A 21,509-nucleotide genomic window follows, 5' to 3' on the forward strand; every position below is an offset into this window, starting at 1 on the left:
GGGGAAGCATACAACCAGATCACTCCGATTATTTTTTACATTTTCTGATCACAGACTAATGGTGACAATAGAAGATAATGGCTTCTAATTGTGCCAACCTGTTATAACCACTTCTTCTTATTGTCTCTCCCTGCAGTAATTACAGATATTGCTCCTCCCATCGGGGGTTAATGAGATATTCTAGCGAGTTGACATTACTAGAATAATTATTCCGGGCATCAGTAAAATATGATTGTTTTATTTCAATGATTTTTTTTCTTTTTTAAGTCATAGGAGAAGCTGATTATGTGCACATCATCTTCACACCACGGATAGAAGGCAGCCATCATAATTATCACTGATGTTTTTGACACCTGCTCCTGGCTGTGGAGAGAGCAGTATATCTAAAATTGGCACCTGAAATGTGCTCGTAACGGTATCATACACTGTATGGACACAAGTATCGGAACACCACACTCTACACTTACTGGAGCTTTTTTTGACCTCCCATTCCACATCTATAGACAATGATGATTAGTCGGTTCCTTTGGAGCTATGACAGCTTCCACTCTTGTACAAGATTTTGGAAGCGTCAGTGGTAATTTTTGCCCTTTCACCCAGAAGAGCATTTGTGAGGTCAGGCCCTGATGTTGGGGGAGAGGATGGGGTCACAATCTCTGTTCTAGTTCATCCCAAAGGTGTTGGGTGGTGTTGAGGTCCGGGCTCTATGCGGCCAGTCAGGTTCTTGCACCAAACTCCCTCCAACCATGTCTTTATGGACCTTGTGCACTGGGCACAGTCATCGGGAACTGAAAATGGTCCTCACCAACCTGTTCCCACAAAGCTGAAAGCTACCATTGTCCAAAATGTCTTAAGCTGAACCATTAAGATTTTCCTTCTCTAGAATTATGGGGTCTTGCCCGACACCTGAAAAGCAGCATCATGGCATCATCCCTCATCTATGCCAAATTTATAAGTGATCCGTCACTGCATAGGACAAATTTCCTCCAGAGTCCAGTGGTGGCGGCTTTACACCACTCCATCCAATCCTTGGCATTGTGCTTGGTGATATAAGGCTGCTCAGCTATGGAGCTCTCGGCGGGGGTGCAGTGTTTGTGCTGATGTTAATACCAGAGGAGATCTGGATTCTGCCGTTATGGAGGCAGCAGAGAGTTGGTGACTTTTATGCCCTCTGCTCCTCAGCACCCAGTGACCCCGATCTGTGGTCTATACTTGTGGTTGTGTTGCTGTGGTTCCTAAATGCTTCCACTTTTCAAGAAACTATGGCTTCCTGTTTATGAAGCACTGGGGGGGATGAGGTCACTGGTTGCTGTCACTCTTCTCTTTGGCTGTGTTCACACGCAGCACTCATTGGTGGTTTTTAGCCAAAACAGCCCTGTACCGCTTTCTTTTTTTTATCCCTTTTACCATTTCCCCGTACAATCACTTAGTCTCTAAAGGAAACAGCCGTTACCTGAAAGTCTGCGCAGCCATCACCATCGGAACAGCTGTTTCTTTGCAATATTAAGTGATTATGTAGGGAAATTATAAAAAGACCACAGCAGTACGGGGCTGTCACAGCTAAAAGCCGCAGCTTGACCACTGAGTGTGAGCACAGGCATTAAAGAGTAACTACAATTCACTTGCCATCAAATGCATTTTTGAGAGGAAGAAATTGATTCAGGTAATATAAACAGTTATTGACATATAACTTGCAGTTTTGAATCAAAGAGGTTCCACAGCACCAGTATAACGGGTAATGAACTGCCGTAATACATGGCACCACTGAGCGTATTGGTTTTTAAATGATTGTGTGTGTATGTATGCGTATACAGTGCCTTGCGAAAGTATTCATATACTATCAAAACCATTAATCTGGCTTATGTATGTTTCTTTTGGAGGAATGGCTTCTTCCTGGCAGAGTGGCCTTTCAGCCCATGTTAATACAGTACTCGTTTCACTAGATATTGACACAATCTTACCAGCTTCCGCCATCATTTTCACAAGGTGTTTGCTTTTTTGGCCTTGGATTGATATGCACATGTCGGACGAAAGCACGTTCATCTCTGGGGCACAGAACCCATCTCCCGCCTGAGCTGTATAATGGCTGGACATTCCCATCTTGTTTGTACTTGTGTATAATTGATTGTACAGATGAACGAGGCACCTTCGGGTATCTTTAAACTTTACCCAAGGATGAGCCAGACTTGTGCAAGTCCACAATTCTCTTCTTGTTATCTTGGCTAATTTCCTGAGATTTTCCCATGATGCTGCACAAAGAAGCAGTGTGTTTCAGGTGTGCATTAAAATACATCCACAGTTGTGTCTCCAATTAACTCAGATGTTGCCAAAAAACAACAGTAATCTGCACACAGTGTACTAATTATACAGTTGTGTGAAAAAGTGTTTGCCCCTTCCTTATTACCTATTCTCTTGGATATTTGTCACTCTTAAAGTTTCAGATCACCAAACAAATTTAAATATTAGACAAAGATAACACAAGTAATCACAAAATGCAGTTTTTAAATGAATGTCTTTATTATTAAGGAAAAAGGAAATCCAAACCTACAGTGATCCCCCTTCCCCCTTAAAACATAAATTAACTGTGGTTTATCACATCTTTGGAAAGCGGAGTTCAAATTCCCTAGCCACACCTAGGCCTGATTACTGCCACACCTGTTCTCAATGAAGAAATCACTGCCTGACAAAGTGAAGTAGACCCATAGATTCTCAAAAGCTACACATCATGCCGCGTTGCAAGGAAATTCTGGAATGAAAGAGAAACAAAGTAATTGAGATCTATCAGTCTGAAAAAGGTTATATGTTGTGAAATCGCTTTCTGGCCTACCTCTGATTACTGCTGAAGGTGGTGGAGCTGGTCAGGTTGACGGAGGGGTTGTGAGTTCTCTTTCTGGGCTCCCTCTGGTGGTTACTGGAGGTAATGGAGCTGATCTGATTAACAGAGGCTTGCCACCTGATCATGAGGACGACGATTGGACATCTGGGGTTTCAGACTGGATTTAAGACAGCCGACTCCCTCTATCCCTGCTGGTGATTTTTTCCTGCCTCCTGAGGTCTTAATTTCCAGCTCAGTCCCTGCATGTTCAGCTAAGTGTTCTTTTGCTATTCTGTTCACATTTGATCTGGTTTTGTCTATTTCAGGTTTATGTGGGTCTGCCAGCTCCGGCTGGGGCTGTGCTGAATCACCATCCATATATTACTGCTTGTGCCAGTTTGTTGTTGTCCCTTATTAGATTGGCCTCTTTTTGCTCTGCTTTCAGAATATACCAGAGTGCTGATATAGTGGGCAAAGTCATGTGACTTAAGTATTTTTGCATCAGACGTGTTGGACCTTTTTGCCGTTTTTTTTTTTTTTTGCATGATTGCAGACAGTGTCTTTCCTTTCCTGTCCTGTCTAGTCAGTGTGGGCCCCATCATTTGCTCAGTCTATTTTTCTACCTGCGTTTGTGTTTTCATCTTGTCTCACCGACAATATATGTTTGGGGGCTATCTATTCCTTTGGGGTCTGCTCTGGGGCAGCTTAGATTTCCCCTTTCTTGCTTTAGGCTTAGTTAGCTCTCTGGCTGTGCCGAGGCATCTAGAATCATCGTAGGTACGCTCCACGGCTACTGCTAGTTGTGTGGATAGGATCAGGGGTCTGCAATCCGCTTAGTTACCAACCTCTCTGGTTTTCTGTGGCTTAGCTTGGGCTTGCTCTCCTCCTCGGTGACCCAGTCATATCAGTTATAAAGCCATTTCTCAAGCTTTGGGACTCCAACGAACTACAGTGAGAGCCATTATCCACAAATGGCGATAACCTGAAACAGTGGTGAGCCTTCCCAGAAGTGGCTTGCCAACCAAAATTACCCCAAGATTGCAATGAGGACTCATCCATGTGGTCACAAAAGACCCCCCAACAACAACCAAAGAAATGCAGAGCTCACTTGCCTCAATTAAGGTCAGTGTTCATGACTCCACAATGAGTAAGAGACCGGGCAAAAATGGCCTGCATGGCAGAGTCCCAAGGCGAAAATTATTGAGTAATAAGAACATAAAGGCTTATCTCAGTTTTACCAGAAAACATCTTGATGATCCCCAAGACTTTTGGGAGAATACTCTGTGGACTGACAAAACAAAAGTTGAACTGTTGGGAAAGTGTATGTCCCATTTCATCTGGCGCAGAAGTAAAACAGCATTTCAGAAAAGAAACATCATACCGACAGAAGAATATGGTGGTAGTAGTGTGCTGGTCTGGGGCTATTTTACTGCTTCAGGACTTGGAAGACTTGCTCTGGTAAATGGAGCCATGAATTTTGCTGTCCACTAAAAATATCCTGAAGGAGAATGTCCGGCCGTCTGTTCGTAACCTCAAGCTGAAGCACACTTGGGTTATGCAGCAGGACAATGTTCCAAAACACTCCAGCAAGTCCACCTCTGAATAGCTTAAGTAAAACAAAATTGAGACTTTAGAGTGGCCTAGTAAATGTCCTGACCTTAATCCGATTGAGATGCTGTGACATGATCTTAAAAAGGCAGTTCATGCTCGGAAACCTTCCAATGTGGCTGAATTACAACAATGTTGCAAAGATGAGTGGCCCAAAATTCCTCCACAGCGTTGTAAAAAACTTATTGTCACTTTTCGCAAACGCTTGATTGCAGTTATTGCTGCTAAGGGAGGGCCAACCAGTTATTAGGATTAGGGGGCAATCACTTTTTTCACACAGTGTCCTGTAGTTTTTTTCCCCTTAATAATAAAGACCTTCATTTATAAACTGTATTTTGTGATTACTTGTGTTATCTTTGTCTTATATTTTAATTTGTTTTGTGATCTGAAACATTTAAGTATGACAAACATGCAAAAGAACAGGAAATGTATAATTAGTACACAGTGTGTGCAGATTACTGTACATGTAATTAATAAATTATTATTTTTCAGAAAAAAAAGGCGTGGGCTCCCGCATAATTTTCCAAACCAGCAGAGGGAAAGCCAACAGCTGGGGGCAGATGTTTATAGCCTGGGAAGAGGGTAATACCCATGGAGCTTCCCAGGCTATTAATATCAGCTCACAGCTGTATACTTAGCCTTTACTGGTCATTAAAATGGGAGACCCCCCCAGAAAAGTGAACTAGAGGGCCCTATAATTAATAACCAGTAAAAGGCTAGACAGACAGCTGTGGGCGGATATTAATAGCCTAGGAAGGGGCCATGGATATTGGTTCCCCAGGCTAAAAACACCAGCTCTCAGCCACCCCTGAAAAGGCATATCTATAAGATGCGCAAATTCTGGCACTTAGCCTCGCTCTTCCCACTAGCCCTAGAGTGGGGGCAAGTGGGGTTATAGTTGGGGGGTTGATGTCATCTTTGTATTGTCAAGTGACATCAAGCCCAGAGGTTAGTAATGGAGAGGCGTCTATAACCCGTCTCTTTCTGGCATATCTGCAGCTTCTTCAGGGTTACCTTTGGACTCTGTGCTGCCTCTCTGATTAATGCTTTCCTTGCCCGGGCTGAGAGTTTTGGTGTGTGGCCCTCTCTTGGCAGGTTTGTTGTGGTACCATGTTCTTTCCATTTGAAGATAATGGATTTGATGGTGCTCTGCGGGATCATCAGAGACTTAAATATCTTTTTATAACACAGCCCCGAATTGTACTTCTCAACAACTTTGTCCCTGACTTATTTGGGCATCTCCTTGGTGTTCATGGTGTTTGGTTAGTGGCGCCTCTTTTAATGGTGGTATTTGGTTAGTGTTGCCTCTTGTTAATGGTGTTGCAGCCTCCGTGGCATTTCAGAAAAGGTAAAGTGTATACTGACAGACATGTGACACTTAGATTGCACACAGGGGGATGTCCTGTCAGTAAGCATGGGACTTAAGATTTCCGGTGCAAGCAATTCCCTTCATAAGGGCTTCATCGCAAAAGAGGTGAATACATATATACATGCTAATTTTTATCTATTTGATCTATAAATTTAATTTTTGCCTATATTTTTCTCATTTCAACAACTTAGACTATTTATTGCTGATGAGTCACACACAAATCAGATTACAAACATCTTTAAAAACATAGGCGATAATGTAACAAATGTGGTAAAAAGCCAAGGGTGTGAATACTTTCACAAGCCACTGTAGGCCCCATGCTTAAAATAGATCCCATGGTTGGATTCGCATTGACTATAAATTTAAGGCATCTCCTGGGGAAATTCCATAAATGTACAAGAGAACTTTTTAATGATGTGCCCAAGATTTGTTTTCAAAATTTTTTGGCAGTCCGGGATCGTCTCTCCTTTTCTTATAGCCTCCCTGACATTTGAGGACAGTGGACAAGTATGCAATCAATGAATGGTAATCAAGGCTTGTCGCCTTTCTTTAAGAGAGGTTCTGCAGAAGCTGTGCTCTATAATCCAAACCGTATATATTACAGAACTGCTTCAAAGGGAACCTGACAGCTGATTCATGCTGCCCGAATCTTCGGCATACCAGAGAAAACATACTTTAAAAAGCCGGCCAGGGATGATACAGCTAGGGTGACTAGTTCAAGAGATAGGTCCCGGACTACTCCCCTTTTGTGATAAGTCTCTCCATATGTATGTGTTTGGAGAGACCTGTCAGTGTAGATGAGAAGCCGCCAGGGCTGCCTGCCTCTTGGGCTTGTCATCCCTGGCCGGCTTTTTAAAGTATGTTTGCTCTTGAACGCCTACTTACTGTGGTCAGGTATGAATCAAGTGTTAGGTTCTCTTTAAACGGGTTGTCCACTATTTTAAAGGGGTTGTCCACTACATATTGTTACACAGTGCTCAAAAAAATAAAGGGAACACTAAAATACCACATCCTAGATATCTCTGAATGAAATATTCCAGGTGCAAATTTTTATTCATTGCATAGTGGAATGTGTTCAGAACAATAAAACATAACAATTATCAATGTAAATCAAAATGAATATCCCATGGAGGTCTGGATTTGGAATGATACTCAAAATCAAAGTGGAAAATCAAATTACAGGCTTATCCAACTTTAGTGGAAATGCCTCATGACAAGGAAAAGATGCTCAGTATTGTGTGTGGCCTCCACGTGTCTGTATGACCTTCCTACTGTACAACGCCTGGGCATGCTCCTGATGAGGTGGCGGATGGTCTCCTGAGGGATCTCCTCCCAGACCTGGACTACAGCATCCGACAACTCCTGGACAGTCTGTGGTGCAACGTGACGTTGGTGGATGGAGCGAGACATGATGTCCCAGATGTGCTCAATCGGTTTCAGGTCTGGAGAATGGGTGGGCCAGTCCATAGCTTCAATGCCTTCTTCTTGCAGGAACTGCTGACACACTCCAGCCACATGAGGTCTGGCATTGTCCTGCATTAGGAGGAACCCAGAGCCAACTGCACCAGCATATGGTCTCACAAGGGGTCTGAGGTTCTCATCTCGGTACCTAATGGCAGTCAGGCTACCTCTGGCGAGCACATGGAGGTCTGTGTGGCCCTCCAAAGAAATGCCACCCCACACCATTACTGACCCACTGCCAAACCAGTCATGCTGAAGGATGTTGCAGGTAGCAGATTGCTCTCCACGGCGTCTACAGACTCTCACGTCTGTCACATGTGCTCAGTGTGAACCTGCTTCCATCTGTGAAGAGCACAGGGAACCAGTGGCAAATTTGCCAATCCTGGTGTTCTGTGGCAAATGCCAAGCGTCCTGCACGGTGTTGGGCTGTGAGCACAACCCCCATCTGTGGATGTCGGGCCATCAGACCAACCTCATGGAGTCGGTTTCTAAACGTTTGTGCAGACACATGCACATTTTTGGCCTGCTGGAGGTCATTTTGCAGGGCTCTGGCAGTGCTCATCCTGTTCCTCCTTGCACAAATGCGGAGGTAGCGGTCCTGCTGGGCTGTTGCCTCCTACGGCCCCCTCCACATCTCCTGGTGTACTGGCCTGTCTCCTGGTAGTGCCTCCAGCCTCTGGACACTACGCTGACAGACACAGCAAACCTTCTTTCCACAGCTCGCATTGATGTGCCATCCTGGGTGAGCTGCACTAGCTGATAGCTGAGCAACTTGTGTTGGTTGTAGAGTCCGTCTCATGCTACCACGAGTGTGAAAGCACAACCAACATTCAAAGTGACGAAAACATCAGCCAGAAAGCATTGGTACTGAGATGTGGTCTGTGGTCCCCACCTGCAGAACCATTCCTTTATTGAGGGTGTCTTGATAATTGCCAATAATTTCCATCTGTTATCTATTCCATTTGCACAACAGCATGTGACATTGATTGTCAATCAGTGTTGCTTCCTAAGTGGACACTTTGATTTCACAGAAGGTTGATTTACTTGGAGTTATATTCTGTTGTTTAAGTGTTCCCTTTATTTTTTTGAGCAGTGTATAAATACTAGGTCCAGAGAGATCATAAAACAAAAAAGAACAAATACCTTCAGTACCATATAATCGTGATCCTCTACTTCGCTGCCCCACCGGTCTTCTCCCTTATTTTTCTAGCAGGGGTGTGTGGCCTCATGTGTCCACTGCAGCCAATCAGCTGTCACCTTTACTGCAGCCTTGATGAGGAAGAGCAGAGACTCGAGGGGAACAGCGGCAGCATTGCAGAGGAGCGATGGGAGACTTATATGTGAGTATTAGAGATGAGTGAACCCGAACTAGTGTCCGGTGCTGAACACCAAACATGAACTTCTCCTGGATGTCCGTTTTAGTGTTCGGAGTTCCGGGAGAACAGAGGAACTATGCTTCTTTACAGCACCAAAGTTTGGGTCCCCATTGACTTCTATGGGGTTCAAGTTTGCATAGAGTTCTGGTACCCGAACTGAACTTTGCCCTTAAGTTCGGAGAAACCTGAACATCCTTGGGCCCATTTTTAATATAAAAAAATGTGGTGGACAACCCCTTTAAAGAGCGACCCTTATTGTCATAAATTAAAGGATGCTTCCTGAAGTAAAAGATTCTAAGTCTCGTCAAAGAGCTGTAAACTGAGCTCCTTCCCCTGTATTCTGCAGCCATGGAAATCTGCGAATTGTGTGATATATGGGAGGTGGGTGCATTATATATAAACACTACACACCGGCTCACTATGGAGGAGATGCCATCCCATGTCTGCAGGCTCCTTTCTGGACATATGTTGCAGCAATAAGCTGTGGGATGAGGATGATGAGGAGGATAGTGGTGATGATACAGAATTGTCCTGTCCCATATGCAGGAGCAAATCTCACAGCACCAACCTGACTCATCCCAAAAGCCGAACTCTCTGCAGTTACCAAGGGAACCATCAGGATAAGTGATGTGGAGGGTGGGGAGTGCCTCCGAGGGTAATGGAGGGCTGAGAGTAGTCAACAGGGAGTTTTAGCTTTACGGCGGGTGATTTTCATACGAAAGATAGACAAGGGGTAGGGTGAGGTCTAGATCTGTTTTGGAGGACTTTTTTTCTGGCCCATTCTTGGCACATGAGAGGTCACCTTCTCTTCACCCCTTGCGTTCTCCTGTCTCTCCGTGGTCCTCTCCCTGCCTCTCCTCACTCTCCCTCTCCCCTGTGTTCTGCTTTCCACTTTCCCCGTCTCCCACGCCTGGTCTTCCTCCTGTTTCTCTTACGTGTCTGAGTGGGAGATTCCTTGTCACACGTGGCCTGGGAGTGGGAGACTGAAAGAGCTTCCCCAAGATCCAGCTCATCATTATAACACTCTGCCCTATAGAGCTTACACTTTAATAACCCGGCCGAGCCAGCTGTGACTTCCGATTATGAGACAGCCGGATCCATTGTTACATATAGATTCATCTCCGCCGCCCGCTAATATTAGAAAATATTCAGGAACACGTAACCTTGCCTGACACCCCGAGCTGCAAACTTTATTCCATATAAATAAAGCTCATGGTATCTGATCTGCCGGAGGAGCTGATGAGAGTGATATACATTTTTCTGGGAAAACAATCAGTTTTTTATTCATTGATACACCTGGTGTTTGTTTCACAGGAGTCCAGTGGGTGGGCCTACTAGTGATTGCCTGTCTTCACTAGCTGTTAATCGCTAGTAGGACCGCCTACTGGACTCTTACATAAAAACAGCAGGAACTTCAGTAAATAATATATTATACTAAATCTTTCCCTGCAAACCGATATATTATTCTGCTTATCTTCTCCTTCTTTACACCAGGCTGTCCACAGATCGGGCTGCATGTACAATGTGACTGGTTCCCTTTAACCACTTGATGACAACTTATTTTTTTTCCTTGGTTTGACCACGTTTTCCTTTATAATGGCTCTAGCATATATTAGCAGGTTATGCATCTAACCCTGTTGGCGACTCACTATTTTTTTGGTGCAATCCAACCACTGTATGCCGGGAACCCTCCTACATGACCTGCCATTTTGGTGGATAACCATTACTATTTGGCTTTTGTCTCATTCCTCCCGCTTCCTCATTTTTCCAGCTTCCAACACATCAAGAACTGAAAGTTCACTCACTGCCTAATGTATCTCACCAACATATCAAGAACTGACAGTTCACTCGCTGCCTAATGTATCTCACCAACACATCAAGAACTGACAATTCACTCGCTGCCTAATGTAACTCACGAACACATCAAGAAATGACAGTTCACTCGCTGCCTAATGTATCTCACCAACACATCAAGAACTGACAATTCACTCGCTGCCTAATGTAACTCACGAACACATCAAGAAATGACAGTTCACTCGCTGCCTAATGTATCTCACCAACACATCAAGAACTGACAGTTCACTCGCTGCCTAATGTATCTCACCAACACATCAAGAACTGACAGTTCACTCGCTGCCTAATGTATCTCACCTACACATCAAGAACTGACAGTTCACTCGCTGCCTAATGTATCTCACCAACACATCAAGAACTGACAGTTCACTCACTACCTAATGTATCTCGCCAACACATCAAGAACTGACAGTTCACTCGCTGTCTAATGTATCTCAGCCCCAACAGGTGCCACTGTCCGAAGTAAACTCAACGTATCGGCAAAAAGATAGTTAGTTTTTTCTATATGGGGTTACTGTATAAAGCCTAAGCTTCTCACAAGAGCTATCTCTTGGTGGTTAGCAAGGAATCCTGGGAGATTTCAGCTCTCGATGTTGCAGAAATGTGAAAATTCCACAAGGTCAGGTCGTTGTAAAGCCCCAGTTGGAAAGTGCCTCAGGTGCCAAATAGGACTGGTAACCCCTCTTGATGAGTAGGGTTTACCTAACCATGCACTTCTTTTATTTTTGAGCATCGCTGCGTCCGTTTTAGCCATGACCCTCTATTTGGGTTTCAATTTGGCAAATTTTTTCAATTATGTCTGGAAGACTATATAATATTCTCCGGGAGCCAACTGCTTCTCGCACCCTTGTGTAGGCACAGATGATCTCTCTAAGCTTTGAAGAAGGGGTAAATGCTTTTGATTCTTGCAAAGCAATCTGGTGCAAAGAACTGGAGAACCTCAGGAGCATTTCCTACTAGTTAGTAGAAGAAAGCATAATCTCAAGATTTCGGTAGAGTACATTCACTCCCCGAAAGCAGAGATTTTGATAATATCGAAGAATTGAAACACTGTTCTTCTGTAGCAAAGATACTTTGCATCGCAACATATATGGAGAACCTTCCTATGCCTTTATCAAGGGGCTTTCCTACCAGCCCACCCACACAGCCAGTGTCAGGGATCCCCTGTGTGCCGCATCTCCTGCCCCCTCAGCTCGGCTCGCTCCCACACTTCTGTAAGTCCTCTTCACTTCCTGAGTGATGCTGCTTTTTCTTTCTCCCTGCATTAAATACTTTCTATTCTCCAGTCGTCTTTTGCTCCTTACTTATACTTCTCATTTTTACTTCCATCGCTTTTTCGCTGCTTCTCTTGTGTGTTTTTTTTCTTGTTTTTTTTCACTCATTGCTGTAATAGCTCAACTAAACATAGTGAATTACATTTATGTGTAAATGTTATATACGGTGTACAATTTGTATTTTTGATGATTTAATGTTATGATGGATCAACATCAGTGCTATCGGTCGATCCAAAAGGTTAATAAACCCGAATATTTGAGAAAGTAAAAGCGAGATGGTATCTTTCTTAGGAGAATATCGATGTGCAGAATTAAGTAACAGAATGAAAAATTTTCCATCTCAAATGTTTTGTTTTCATCTATTAACGTGAGAATAATTTAAGTTGGTTCTGTAATCACGTGTCAATATAGTAATTTCAGGAGTGCTGCATTCCTCTGTAAGACTTCTAACAATTTTTGACTTTCCAGAGTCAGGTAAATCTCCCTTTTTTAGGCCCATTTTGCCTGAGGAATACAAGCTGCCTAATTCTGCACACCTTGATGAAGGGCGTTGTATCCTTAGGTTGCTGAATCTCTTATTACACAAATTCACATCACCGATCCGCTTCATCCATCTCATGTCCACATACAGATAGTAGCCGAGTACTGGAGCAATGCTATTCTATGTGCTTTACTGTATTAACCAGAGAAAGTCCTACCTATGTGGGGGTATTTGCTGCACTCTCAAGGACATTTACAGAAAATTCTTGTGTACGTTTTACACCATTTTGGGGCTGAGGGCCTTGTAACTTTCATTTACTCTGGCTAAAAGATGAGGGTCCCAAATGGGAAAACCCTCTTCTATGTATGAATAGTTGTAGAACGCCTTGTTTAGATCACTATTCTCAACTACTAATGGTATGGGCAGCGCTGGGGTCCTGGGTTCAAATCCCACCAAGGACAACAGCTGCAGGGAGTTTCTATGTTCTCCCCGTGTTTGCGTGGGTTTCCTCCGGGATTTCCGGTTTCCTCCCACATTCCAAAGACATACTGATAGGGAATCTAAATTTTGAGCTCCAATGGGGACAGTGATGATGATAATGTCTGTAAAGCGCTGTGGAATTAATGGCGCTATAATGTGAGTAAAATAAATAAATAATAGAGGGTCTGCAGCCTGCAGCTCTGACATGAAATAACATTACTTAATCTTCATAAGGTATGTAGATCTTTAGACAGTTAGTATGATATTTTGAACATGATGGCAACGAGTGGTAGGTGACTGCCTAGGGTGAAACCCTGCAATAAGCATGTGGAGATGTACAGTCATGGCCAAAAGTTTTGAGAATGACACAAATATTATATTTTCACATGATCTGCTGGCCTCTGGTTTTTATGTGTGTTTGTCAGATGTTTTTATCACATACAGAAATATAATTGCAATCATATTATGAGTAACAAAAGGTTATATTGACAGTTAGAATGAGTTAATGCAGCAAGTCAATATTTGCAGTGTTGACCCTTCTTCTTCAGGACCTCAGCAATTCTCCCTGGCATGCTCTCAATCAACTTCTGGATCAAATCCTGACTGATAGCAGTCCATTCTTGCAAAATCAATGCTTTTATTTTGTCTGAATTTGAAGGGTTTTTTTTGTCCACCCGTCTCTTGATGATTAACCACAAGTTCTCAATGGGATTAAGATCTGGGGAGTTTCCAGGCCATGGTCCCAAAATCTCTATGTTTTGTTCCCTGAGCCATTTAGTTATCACCTTTGCTTTATGGCAAGGTGCTCCATCATGTTGAAAAAGGCATTGTTGATCGCCAAACTGCTCTTGGACGGTTGGGAGAAGTTGCTCTTGGAGGACATTTTGGTACCATTCTTTATTCATGGCTGTGTTTTTAGGCAAGACTGAGAGAGAGCCCATTCCCTTGGCTGAGAAGCCACTCCACACATGAATGGATTCAGGATGCTTGACAGTTGGCATGAGACAAGACTGGTGGTAGCGCTCACCTGGTCTTCTCCGAATAAGCCGTTTTCCAGATGTCCCAAACAATCGAAAAGGGGATTCATCAGAGAAATTGACTTTACCCCAGTCCTCAGCAGTCCACTCCCTGTACCTCTTGCAGAATATCAGTCTGTCCATGATGTTTTTCCTGTAGAGAAGTGGCTTCTTTGCTGCCCTCCTTGAGACCAGGCCTTGCTCCAAGAGTCTCCGCCTCACAGCGCGTGCAGATGACTCACACCTGCCTGCTGCCATTCCTGAGCAAGCTCTGCACTGCTGGTAGCCCGATCCCGCAGCTGAAACACTTTTAAGAGACGGTCCTGGCACTTGCTGGTCTTTCTTGGGCGCCCTGGAGCCTTTTTGGCAACAAGGGAACCTCTCTCCTTGAAGTTCTTGATGATGCGATAGATTGTTGACTGAGGTGCAATCTTTCTAGCTGCGATACGCTTCCCTGTTAGGCCATTTTTGTGCAGTGCAATGATGACTGCATGTGTTTCTTTAGAGATAACCATGGTTAACAGAAGAGAAACAATGATGCCAAGCACCAGCCTCCTTTTAAAGTGTCCAGTGGTGTCAGTCTTACTTAATCATGACAGATTGATCTCCAGCCCTGTCCTCATCAACACCCACACCTGTGTTAATGGAGCAATCACTGAAACGATGTTAGCTGGTCCTTTTAAGGCAGGGCTGCAATGATGTTGAAATGTGTTTTGGGGGATAAAGTTCATTTTCTAGGCAAATATTGACTTTGCAAGTAATTGCTGTTAAGCTGATCACTCTTTATAACATTCTGGAGTATATGCAAATTGCCATTAGAAAAAATGAAGCAGTAGACTTTGTAGAAATTAATATTTGTGTCATTCTCAAAACTTTTGGCCATGACTGTAAAGTGGTTCTGTATGTGGTCGACTGGTCGCTCAAAACTAGGGCTTCCACAGGCAAGCTTTGCACCAGCTACTCGGTCTAACAGGTCCCAGGCGAACCCTGGCATTCATCTATTTAACCCTTGTCCAGGAAGGTGAACCTGCTCATGGGTCCTGGGTTGAGAAAACGAAGTATGTGCTGGTCAGTGGAACAGGCTGTCAGGAATAGTCCGTAAAGGAGCCGAGGTCTGAGACAGGAATGATCTCTTGGCAACAGGAGCTGTGAACAGGTGTGTTAACCAGGTAAAGCAGAACTTATAACTGGCAGTGGGAGACGGACGAAGGGGTTTATAGAGTGAACAGCCCCGACCAAGGCTTATAGGAGGAGATAACAATGAAGAAATCAAGGATAACCCCCATGTTCCCTATTTGAACATCACAAGTCCCAAAGAATTAAATAGCACTATTGTATTTTCACCCCGCATCTCCCGCAACAAAGGTGCAGCACCACCCCGCTACAGAAGTGGAAACCGAGCAGTAAGTATCGACATGGATGTTACAGGAAGTCATGTGTTTAAGGCCATGTGCACACGTTGCGGATTCTGTTGCAGATCCGCAGCGTTTTTGGCTCTGCGGGTCCACAGTGGATTTAGGTGCGTTGTACAGTACCATTGTTTTCAATGGTAAAATGAAAAATGCAGTGCACATGCTGCAGATTTTTCCGCGTGGATTTGCTGCGGGTTCGAATCTGCAGCATGTCAATTCTTTGTGCGGAATCCTCAGCGGTTTCACACCTCCATTGTAGAGGTGTGAAACCGCAGGGCTAATCCGCAGGTAAACCGCAGGTCTTTTTACCTGCGGATTTTTCCAAATCCGCGCAAAAAAATCCGCAGCACCTTTCACTACGTGTGCACATAGCCTAAAGGACTGTGCCATGCAGAATTGTAGTCTGTTAAAGCCACCTGTGACCCAGTAGGAAAACTTTGTCCAATCATCTCATGCGGTCATCTCATTAGTCCAGTCCATGTGATGAAAGTAGCGCTCATAGCTACGTGCTTTATACATACTATGTGACGGTGCAGACATCAGACCCAGAATGGGGGCATCCGGAGCAGAAAGGGCCTGGAGAGTGGGTAGAATAAGACGGTCTCAGGTCTCTATTTTGGGATCTGATTTGTGTTCTGAATTAATTTAGGGGTTGAATTATTTCATGTCTAGCCCCAGTATATTGTAGCTATTACCCTGATTTTATCTGTAGGAGTGCGAGATTGGATTTGGGAACATCAGTCAATAACTGTGACAGACAAGCTATAATTCACTTGTTGTCCCGGAACATGGCGATTCGAAACCCAGATCCAAAGGCTCCGAAGAGTAACCTCAGCAAAATGTAGGCCAGGGCTATGGAGCCGCCTGCAGCCACACACGATGGTTTGTAGATGGATGTGACGCCATGTTTTGGCTATCACAGGGTGAGATGACATTACATCTTCTCGCCATCTACCTCTGCATGACTGATACATCATAGTTACACATTTATTGTCCCCTGGTTTGGTCTTTGGGCCGCCTATTTTATACCAACATCTGCACCATGTATTCATCTCTTCATGTCTTTTTTTTATACAGGGTAGAAATCTTCTATCTGGAAAAGGTCCCAATGGAAGAGTAATAACAGGTAAATCTGTTTGTGGGGAAAAAAACAACAACTTGATGGGATCAAAATGCACAAAAATAAATCCACGCGAGTGCAAGAAGACAAACGTGGAGCAAACAATCAGATTCCAGCTCTCATCGTTTACTGTAATCTGCGGCCTGGTCAGAGTTGGCCAGCACTTCTGTTCTGGGGCTCTCTGGCTCTCCACAGATGATCTGGAGGCATCTAATCTCATTCCATGCTTGTTGGCCTTCACTTTGTGAAGAACTCACTTTATTTTCTGATTTCATGGTATTCTATGGATTCCTGAAACTGACATCTTTATTACATAATATGGTATAAAACATGAAATTATCTCTTTGCTTCTGCTGCGACAGCGATCAATTAGGCACCTTATCTGTGCAGTTGTTGTGCAAGATTTATACAAAGGAAGGAGAAGAGAGTGCGGCCTGGGATAAGGGAAAACTTGTTTCACATAAAATGCAAATTACTATTATAAATTCATTATATATATTTATATTAATACTGCAGACTGATCCAAATTTCAGGCTTTACTCATATGGGAGTGTCTTTCTCAGTAATATAGGCTGGATGTGAGATCTGAGTATTTCCAGGGTGATGGTGTCTTCATTGGCTTATATATCAGCACAGCTCCTATCCTGCACTTATTTCCTCGTGCTTTCCTTCTTAGCTGTAGTCTGTTTTCTCTGTCCTCCCTAAGACGAAAGATGCTTTCCTATATCTCCTTTCATGGTATCTGAGTACAACTCCCTCCCCGCTGTTATCCCTAAGGGCTGCTTCAGAAATAAGGTCCAAGCACAGACTGGCCACAAGTCTCCTTACTCAAACTCAGCAGTCTCAGAGGCATATAGGAGACTGTCAAGTTTGGATCGGATGACCCGCACGCGGACAGTCCATACATTGCGGACCAAGTTTAACAGATGTCTGTGGGAGCCCCTAACTCGAAGAGAAGAGAAGGGACAGAGTGAGAGAAGAGCTCTCATGGATTTATCTAGATAAAGCACTTACAGATTCTCTGTAGCATCAAAGTGGTGGAATATATTAATGAAAACTATTAAGAAAATTACTTAATTTTGCATTTAGGAAGCAAATGAATAATAAAATGTATTTGCAAAGTTGGCCAAAGGCTTTAAGATGAGCCATCATACACGATACATTTCCCTCACACAGTGCCATCAATGGGGCTGGGGAACCTGGAACCAGAGAGGAGTCTATAGTATATGGCAAGCAACGATTCTGTCTCCAGATTTTGGGGGATCTGGTGTTTGTCTATGATATGATGATTCAGCCTGTTTCACATTTCAGTTATTTGATGTCAGTCAAAATCCACCAGAGTGTGAAAAAACGGATCCGTTTCTGATTTGTCTCAAACAGATGGCACAGGAGGATCCATTTTAGCTGCTAGGTTAATGAAATTTAAAGTGACATGTGTCTTGAAAAGGAAAGAGAGAGAGAGATCGAAAGAGAGATATATATATAGAGAGAGAGAGATTTTTCGCTGCTTCCAGAACGGCGTATAGAATCGTAGAGTTGGAAGGGACCTCCTGGGCCATCTGGTCCAACCCCCTGCGCAAAAGCAGGATTCGCTAAATCATCCCAGACAGATGTCTGTCCAGCCTCTGTTTGAAGACTTCCATTGAAGGAGAACTCACCACTTCTCGTAGCAGCCTGTTCCACTCATTGAACAGTCTAACTGTCAAAAAGTTTTTTCTAATATCTAATCTGTGTTTCATCCCATTGCTTCTAGTCTTTCCTTGTGCAAATGAGAATAAAGATGATCCTTCTACAATGTGACAGCCCTTTAGATATTTGTAGACAGCTATTAAGTCTCCTCTCAGTCTTCTCTTTTGCAAACTAAACATTCCCAAATCCTGCAACCTTTCCTCATGAGACAGGGTTTGCAGACCGGTCACCATTCTGGTCACTCTTTTCTGAACTTGCTCCAGTTTGTTGATGTCTTTTTTAAAATGTGGTGCCCAAAACTGGACACAATATTCCAGATGAGGTCTGACCAAAGAGGAGTAGAGGGCAATAATGACTTCACGTGATCTAGACTGTATGCTTCTGTTAATACATCCTAGAATTGCATTTGCCTTTTTTGCTGCTGCATCACACTGTTGACTCATATTCAGTCTGTGATCTATTAGTATACCCAAGTCTTTTTCACATGTGCTGTTGCTTAGCCCTATTCCTCCCATTCTGTATATGCTTTTTTCATTTTTATTGCCCAGATGTAGTACTTTGCATTTTTCCCTGTTAAAAACCATATAGGGTTAAAAAGCATCGCCGATAAATTCACCCGGGCAGGCGCAGTCAGAAAAAGCGGGCCGCCAGTGTAATAAAACGTTTCATTGTCCGTCTGCTCCGCCAGGGAACCGCTAAAATTTTAGCGGATCCATCAAAGAACAGAAGCAACTGATGACCATCAGTCAAGATCCGCCGCTAATGTACCGTAAGTCTATGGGGAAAAAAACGGATCCGCCAAGAAAAGGGGCGGATCCGTTTTTTTATAAAAGTGGCAGATTTTGACTGATGTCAAATAACTGAAATGTGAAACAGGCCTTAGACGGAATTTTTTCTTAAATCACTTTTTTTTTCTAATCAGTCTACAAAGGTCCCACTCCCCCTGCAAACACTGGATACCACAGATATCAATTCCGTCTGTACCTGCAGCCTCCAGGTTCCTTCCCTTCTCTCCCATCCTCTGAAGAGAAATCTCGAGGTACGTTATCTCCTTAGGACCTAAATCAAAAAGAAAATGTCATTTTCTGCATTCATAGTGCCCATACTTCTTATAGACATACTGCCTACATTATTCTGGTATCCACTAGCCCGGACTACCAATAATCTTAAAATCAAATGGATAGATAGTAGTGATGAGTGAACGTGCTGGGATATGGTGTTATCTGAGCATGCTCGTGTCCTAACCGAGTGCTCGAAAAATATGTTCTAGTCCCCGCAGCTACATGTGTTGCCGCTGTCGTACATTTGCGAGATATGCAGCCACGGGGACTTGAACATATTTTTCGAGCACGCTGAAGTCACTCGGTTAGGACACGAGCATGCTCAGATAACACCTTATCAGAACATGCTCGCTCATCATAGATAGATAGATAGATAGCTCAAAATTTTAGATGGGATGGAAAAAGGGAGATACCAGAACTCCATACCTGATCCACTTCATTAAGAGAGTACTAGACAAAAAATGGAATTACGGGTGAATTTTTGCCTCCGTGTTCCAAAGAAAGTTGTTGCACAGCGGTCGCAGAATAAAGCGGTGATGGAGCAGTTTTGTTCAGGACAACTGGAGGGTCTTGAAGGGACAAAACATTTCAGACTTTAATAACGCCCACCGGTGCGCCGACCCATTAATCCCTGCCATAATATTAATTGAATTTCCTGAAAAAATGCAGGGATGGCAAAAAAAAAGTGTAATATCCCCACCAGGCTATGTCTCTCCCATCCGAGGTAACATTATTAACCCTTCCCTACTTCTATACTACATTGAAAAGGAATAGATAACAATGCAACCCAAAATAGTGCGACGTCCCTCCCCTCACTCCTCTTGCATGTCCAAACCACCTCTTTATAAGAAATCTCCACTAAAAGGTGCCCATATACCTTAGATAACTATCGGACGTACAGTTGTCCAGATGACTGCAAGCCTTCTTGACTCCCTCATACACATGAATACCCTGTTCGGTTGAAAGTTCATGTGTTCTCTATGGGGAGAGAGGATGGAGCAGCTGCCAGGCATCTCAGACTGCCCAATGTCTTCCTCCCCTGAGATAATATGTCATGCATGCCCCAGATTACCCAGCAAACTTGCCAGGGTTGTCCCAAGTGTAATTCTAAGGCATATGGGGACATTAAAGGGGTTGTCAGGGCACAAGTTTAAAGTCACCTGCCAACTAGACGTGTGCTGCCTCGCTGAATACAAGTGAATTGAGCGAGGTCGGGCACGTCTAGTTGGAATGTGGCAATTCTCATACTTTTAGTCACATGACTGCCCCGGTCCCAGTATCGGTTATGAAGACTTGTACTGCAAAACAGCAGACTTGTACCCCACGGCCTTTGCAGGTGTACAGTGTCGAGGAGCCAAGCATGTGCAGTAAGAGTGTGAGCGTTTCCATGAGAAAATCACACAGGACGCCAAATGTAACCTCGCCGACACGAGATTCGGCAACACTACACATAGTGACGTCAGAGGCAGAGAGGGTAGGAAATAAAGTATGGAAGCGAATCTTCCAGACTCATTACCATGTGGCAGACAAGGTGGCATGTGTCAGCTGCACACGCTTTATAGTGCGAAAGACTGAGTACAATAATAAAAATTAGGACTCCGGGTCATCATTTACCTTCTAGTGTTATTCGCTGACATTTATTGTGCCAAAGTTATCAAAATGGCACACGCTGGTCATAAATTGGTACAAAGTCAAATATTGTCTTTTTCCTGCCGCTTATCATTTTAGCAACTCTTCAAAATGTCGCAAAAAAGATGAGACCTATGATTTAGGTGCATGAAAATGACTCCAGTGACAGCCATATGCCTTACTGAGCTGTAGAAGACGGTCATGATAATAATATTAATCTTCTGTTGCAGGTAACTTTGACCCTGATGAATTCGCATCGCACTTCAGCTTGGGTAGACCAGTGGCCACCACTCAATTTACGGCCCAGAATTCCCAACAAAAGGATACCGTGTCGTTCTGAAAAGTGCAGGTCACCCCGTAACACCGTCCCGCTCGCCTCTCCCCGCGAAGCTACGTCAGTATGTAGTCAGATCGATGTACTTGCATTGTGCCGCAGCAGAAGAGATTACCGTCCTCGGTCAATGATTCATTTTATTCTGGTCGATTCATTTACAGCAGAAGGTCTGTAATAAATGGAAATGTCCTCAGTCTCTCTTCTTATAGTTGTTTCTTTTCTTAAACTTTTAGAATTAAAAATCGGATACTCACACCAGCCAATGTTATGGCATAGAGGTATGATGTCTGAATGGTGGGAGTCTGACACCGGAGACCCCCTCCATTACCACTGTGGCCTGCACAGTGGCGCTGCTGGTGAACCGCTGTGCAGAGAGTTACAGGACAAGGATAATGGGCATGTCACCGTTCCCAGCATAGTAATTGGCCTAGACCAGGCCTGGGGTGGGCAATTAATTTTCCCGAGGGGACACATGATAGACCGTGTCTGTTGTGAAGGGATGAACCAATAGAATGAAATTTAATTCTGCT

At 43.8% G+C, this 21,509-nt stretch overlaps 1 protein-coding gene across 2 annotated transcripts in view; it reads left to right on the forward strand.

Annotated features, from left to right (window-relative positions):
- The window catches only part of PEBP4 (phosphatidylethanolamine binding protein 4), a 95,525-nt gene extending 74,350 nt beyond the window's left edge, over positions 1–21,175 (forward strand). For both annotated transcript variants that reach the window (XM_073588902.1, XM_073588903.1), the window contains exons 5-7: positions 16,224–16,272; positions 18,878–18,994; positions 20,876–21,175. In XM_073588902.1, coding sequence (XP_073445003.1) covers positions 16,224–16,272; positions 18,878–18,994; positions 20,876–20,985 — 276 coding nt within the window. In that variant the 3' untranslated portion in view covers positions 20,986–21,175. The remainder of the gene's footprint in view (positions 1–16,223; positions 16,273–18,877; positions 18,995–20,875) is intronic.
- Positions 21,176–21,509: the final 334 nt, after the last annotated feature.

Source organism: Dendrobates tinctorius, unplaced genomic scaffold (genome assembly GCF_039654945.1).
Source record: "Dendrobates tinctorius isolate UK_male_01 unplaced genomic scaffold, ASM3965494v1 ptg000104l, whole genome shotgun sequence".
NCBI classification, from domain to species: domain Eukaryota; kingdom Metazoa; phylum Chordata; class Amphibia; order Anura; family Dendrobatidae; genus Dendrobates; species Dendrobates tinctorius.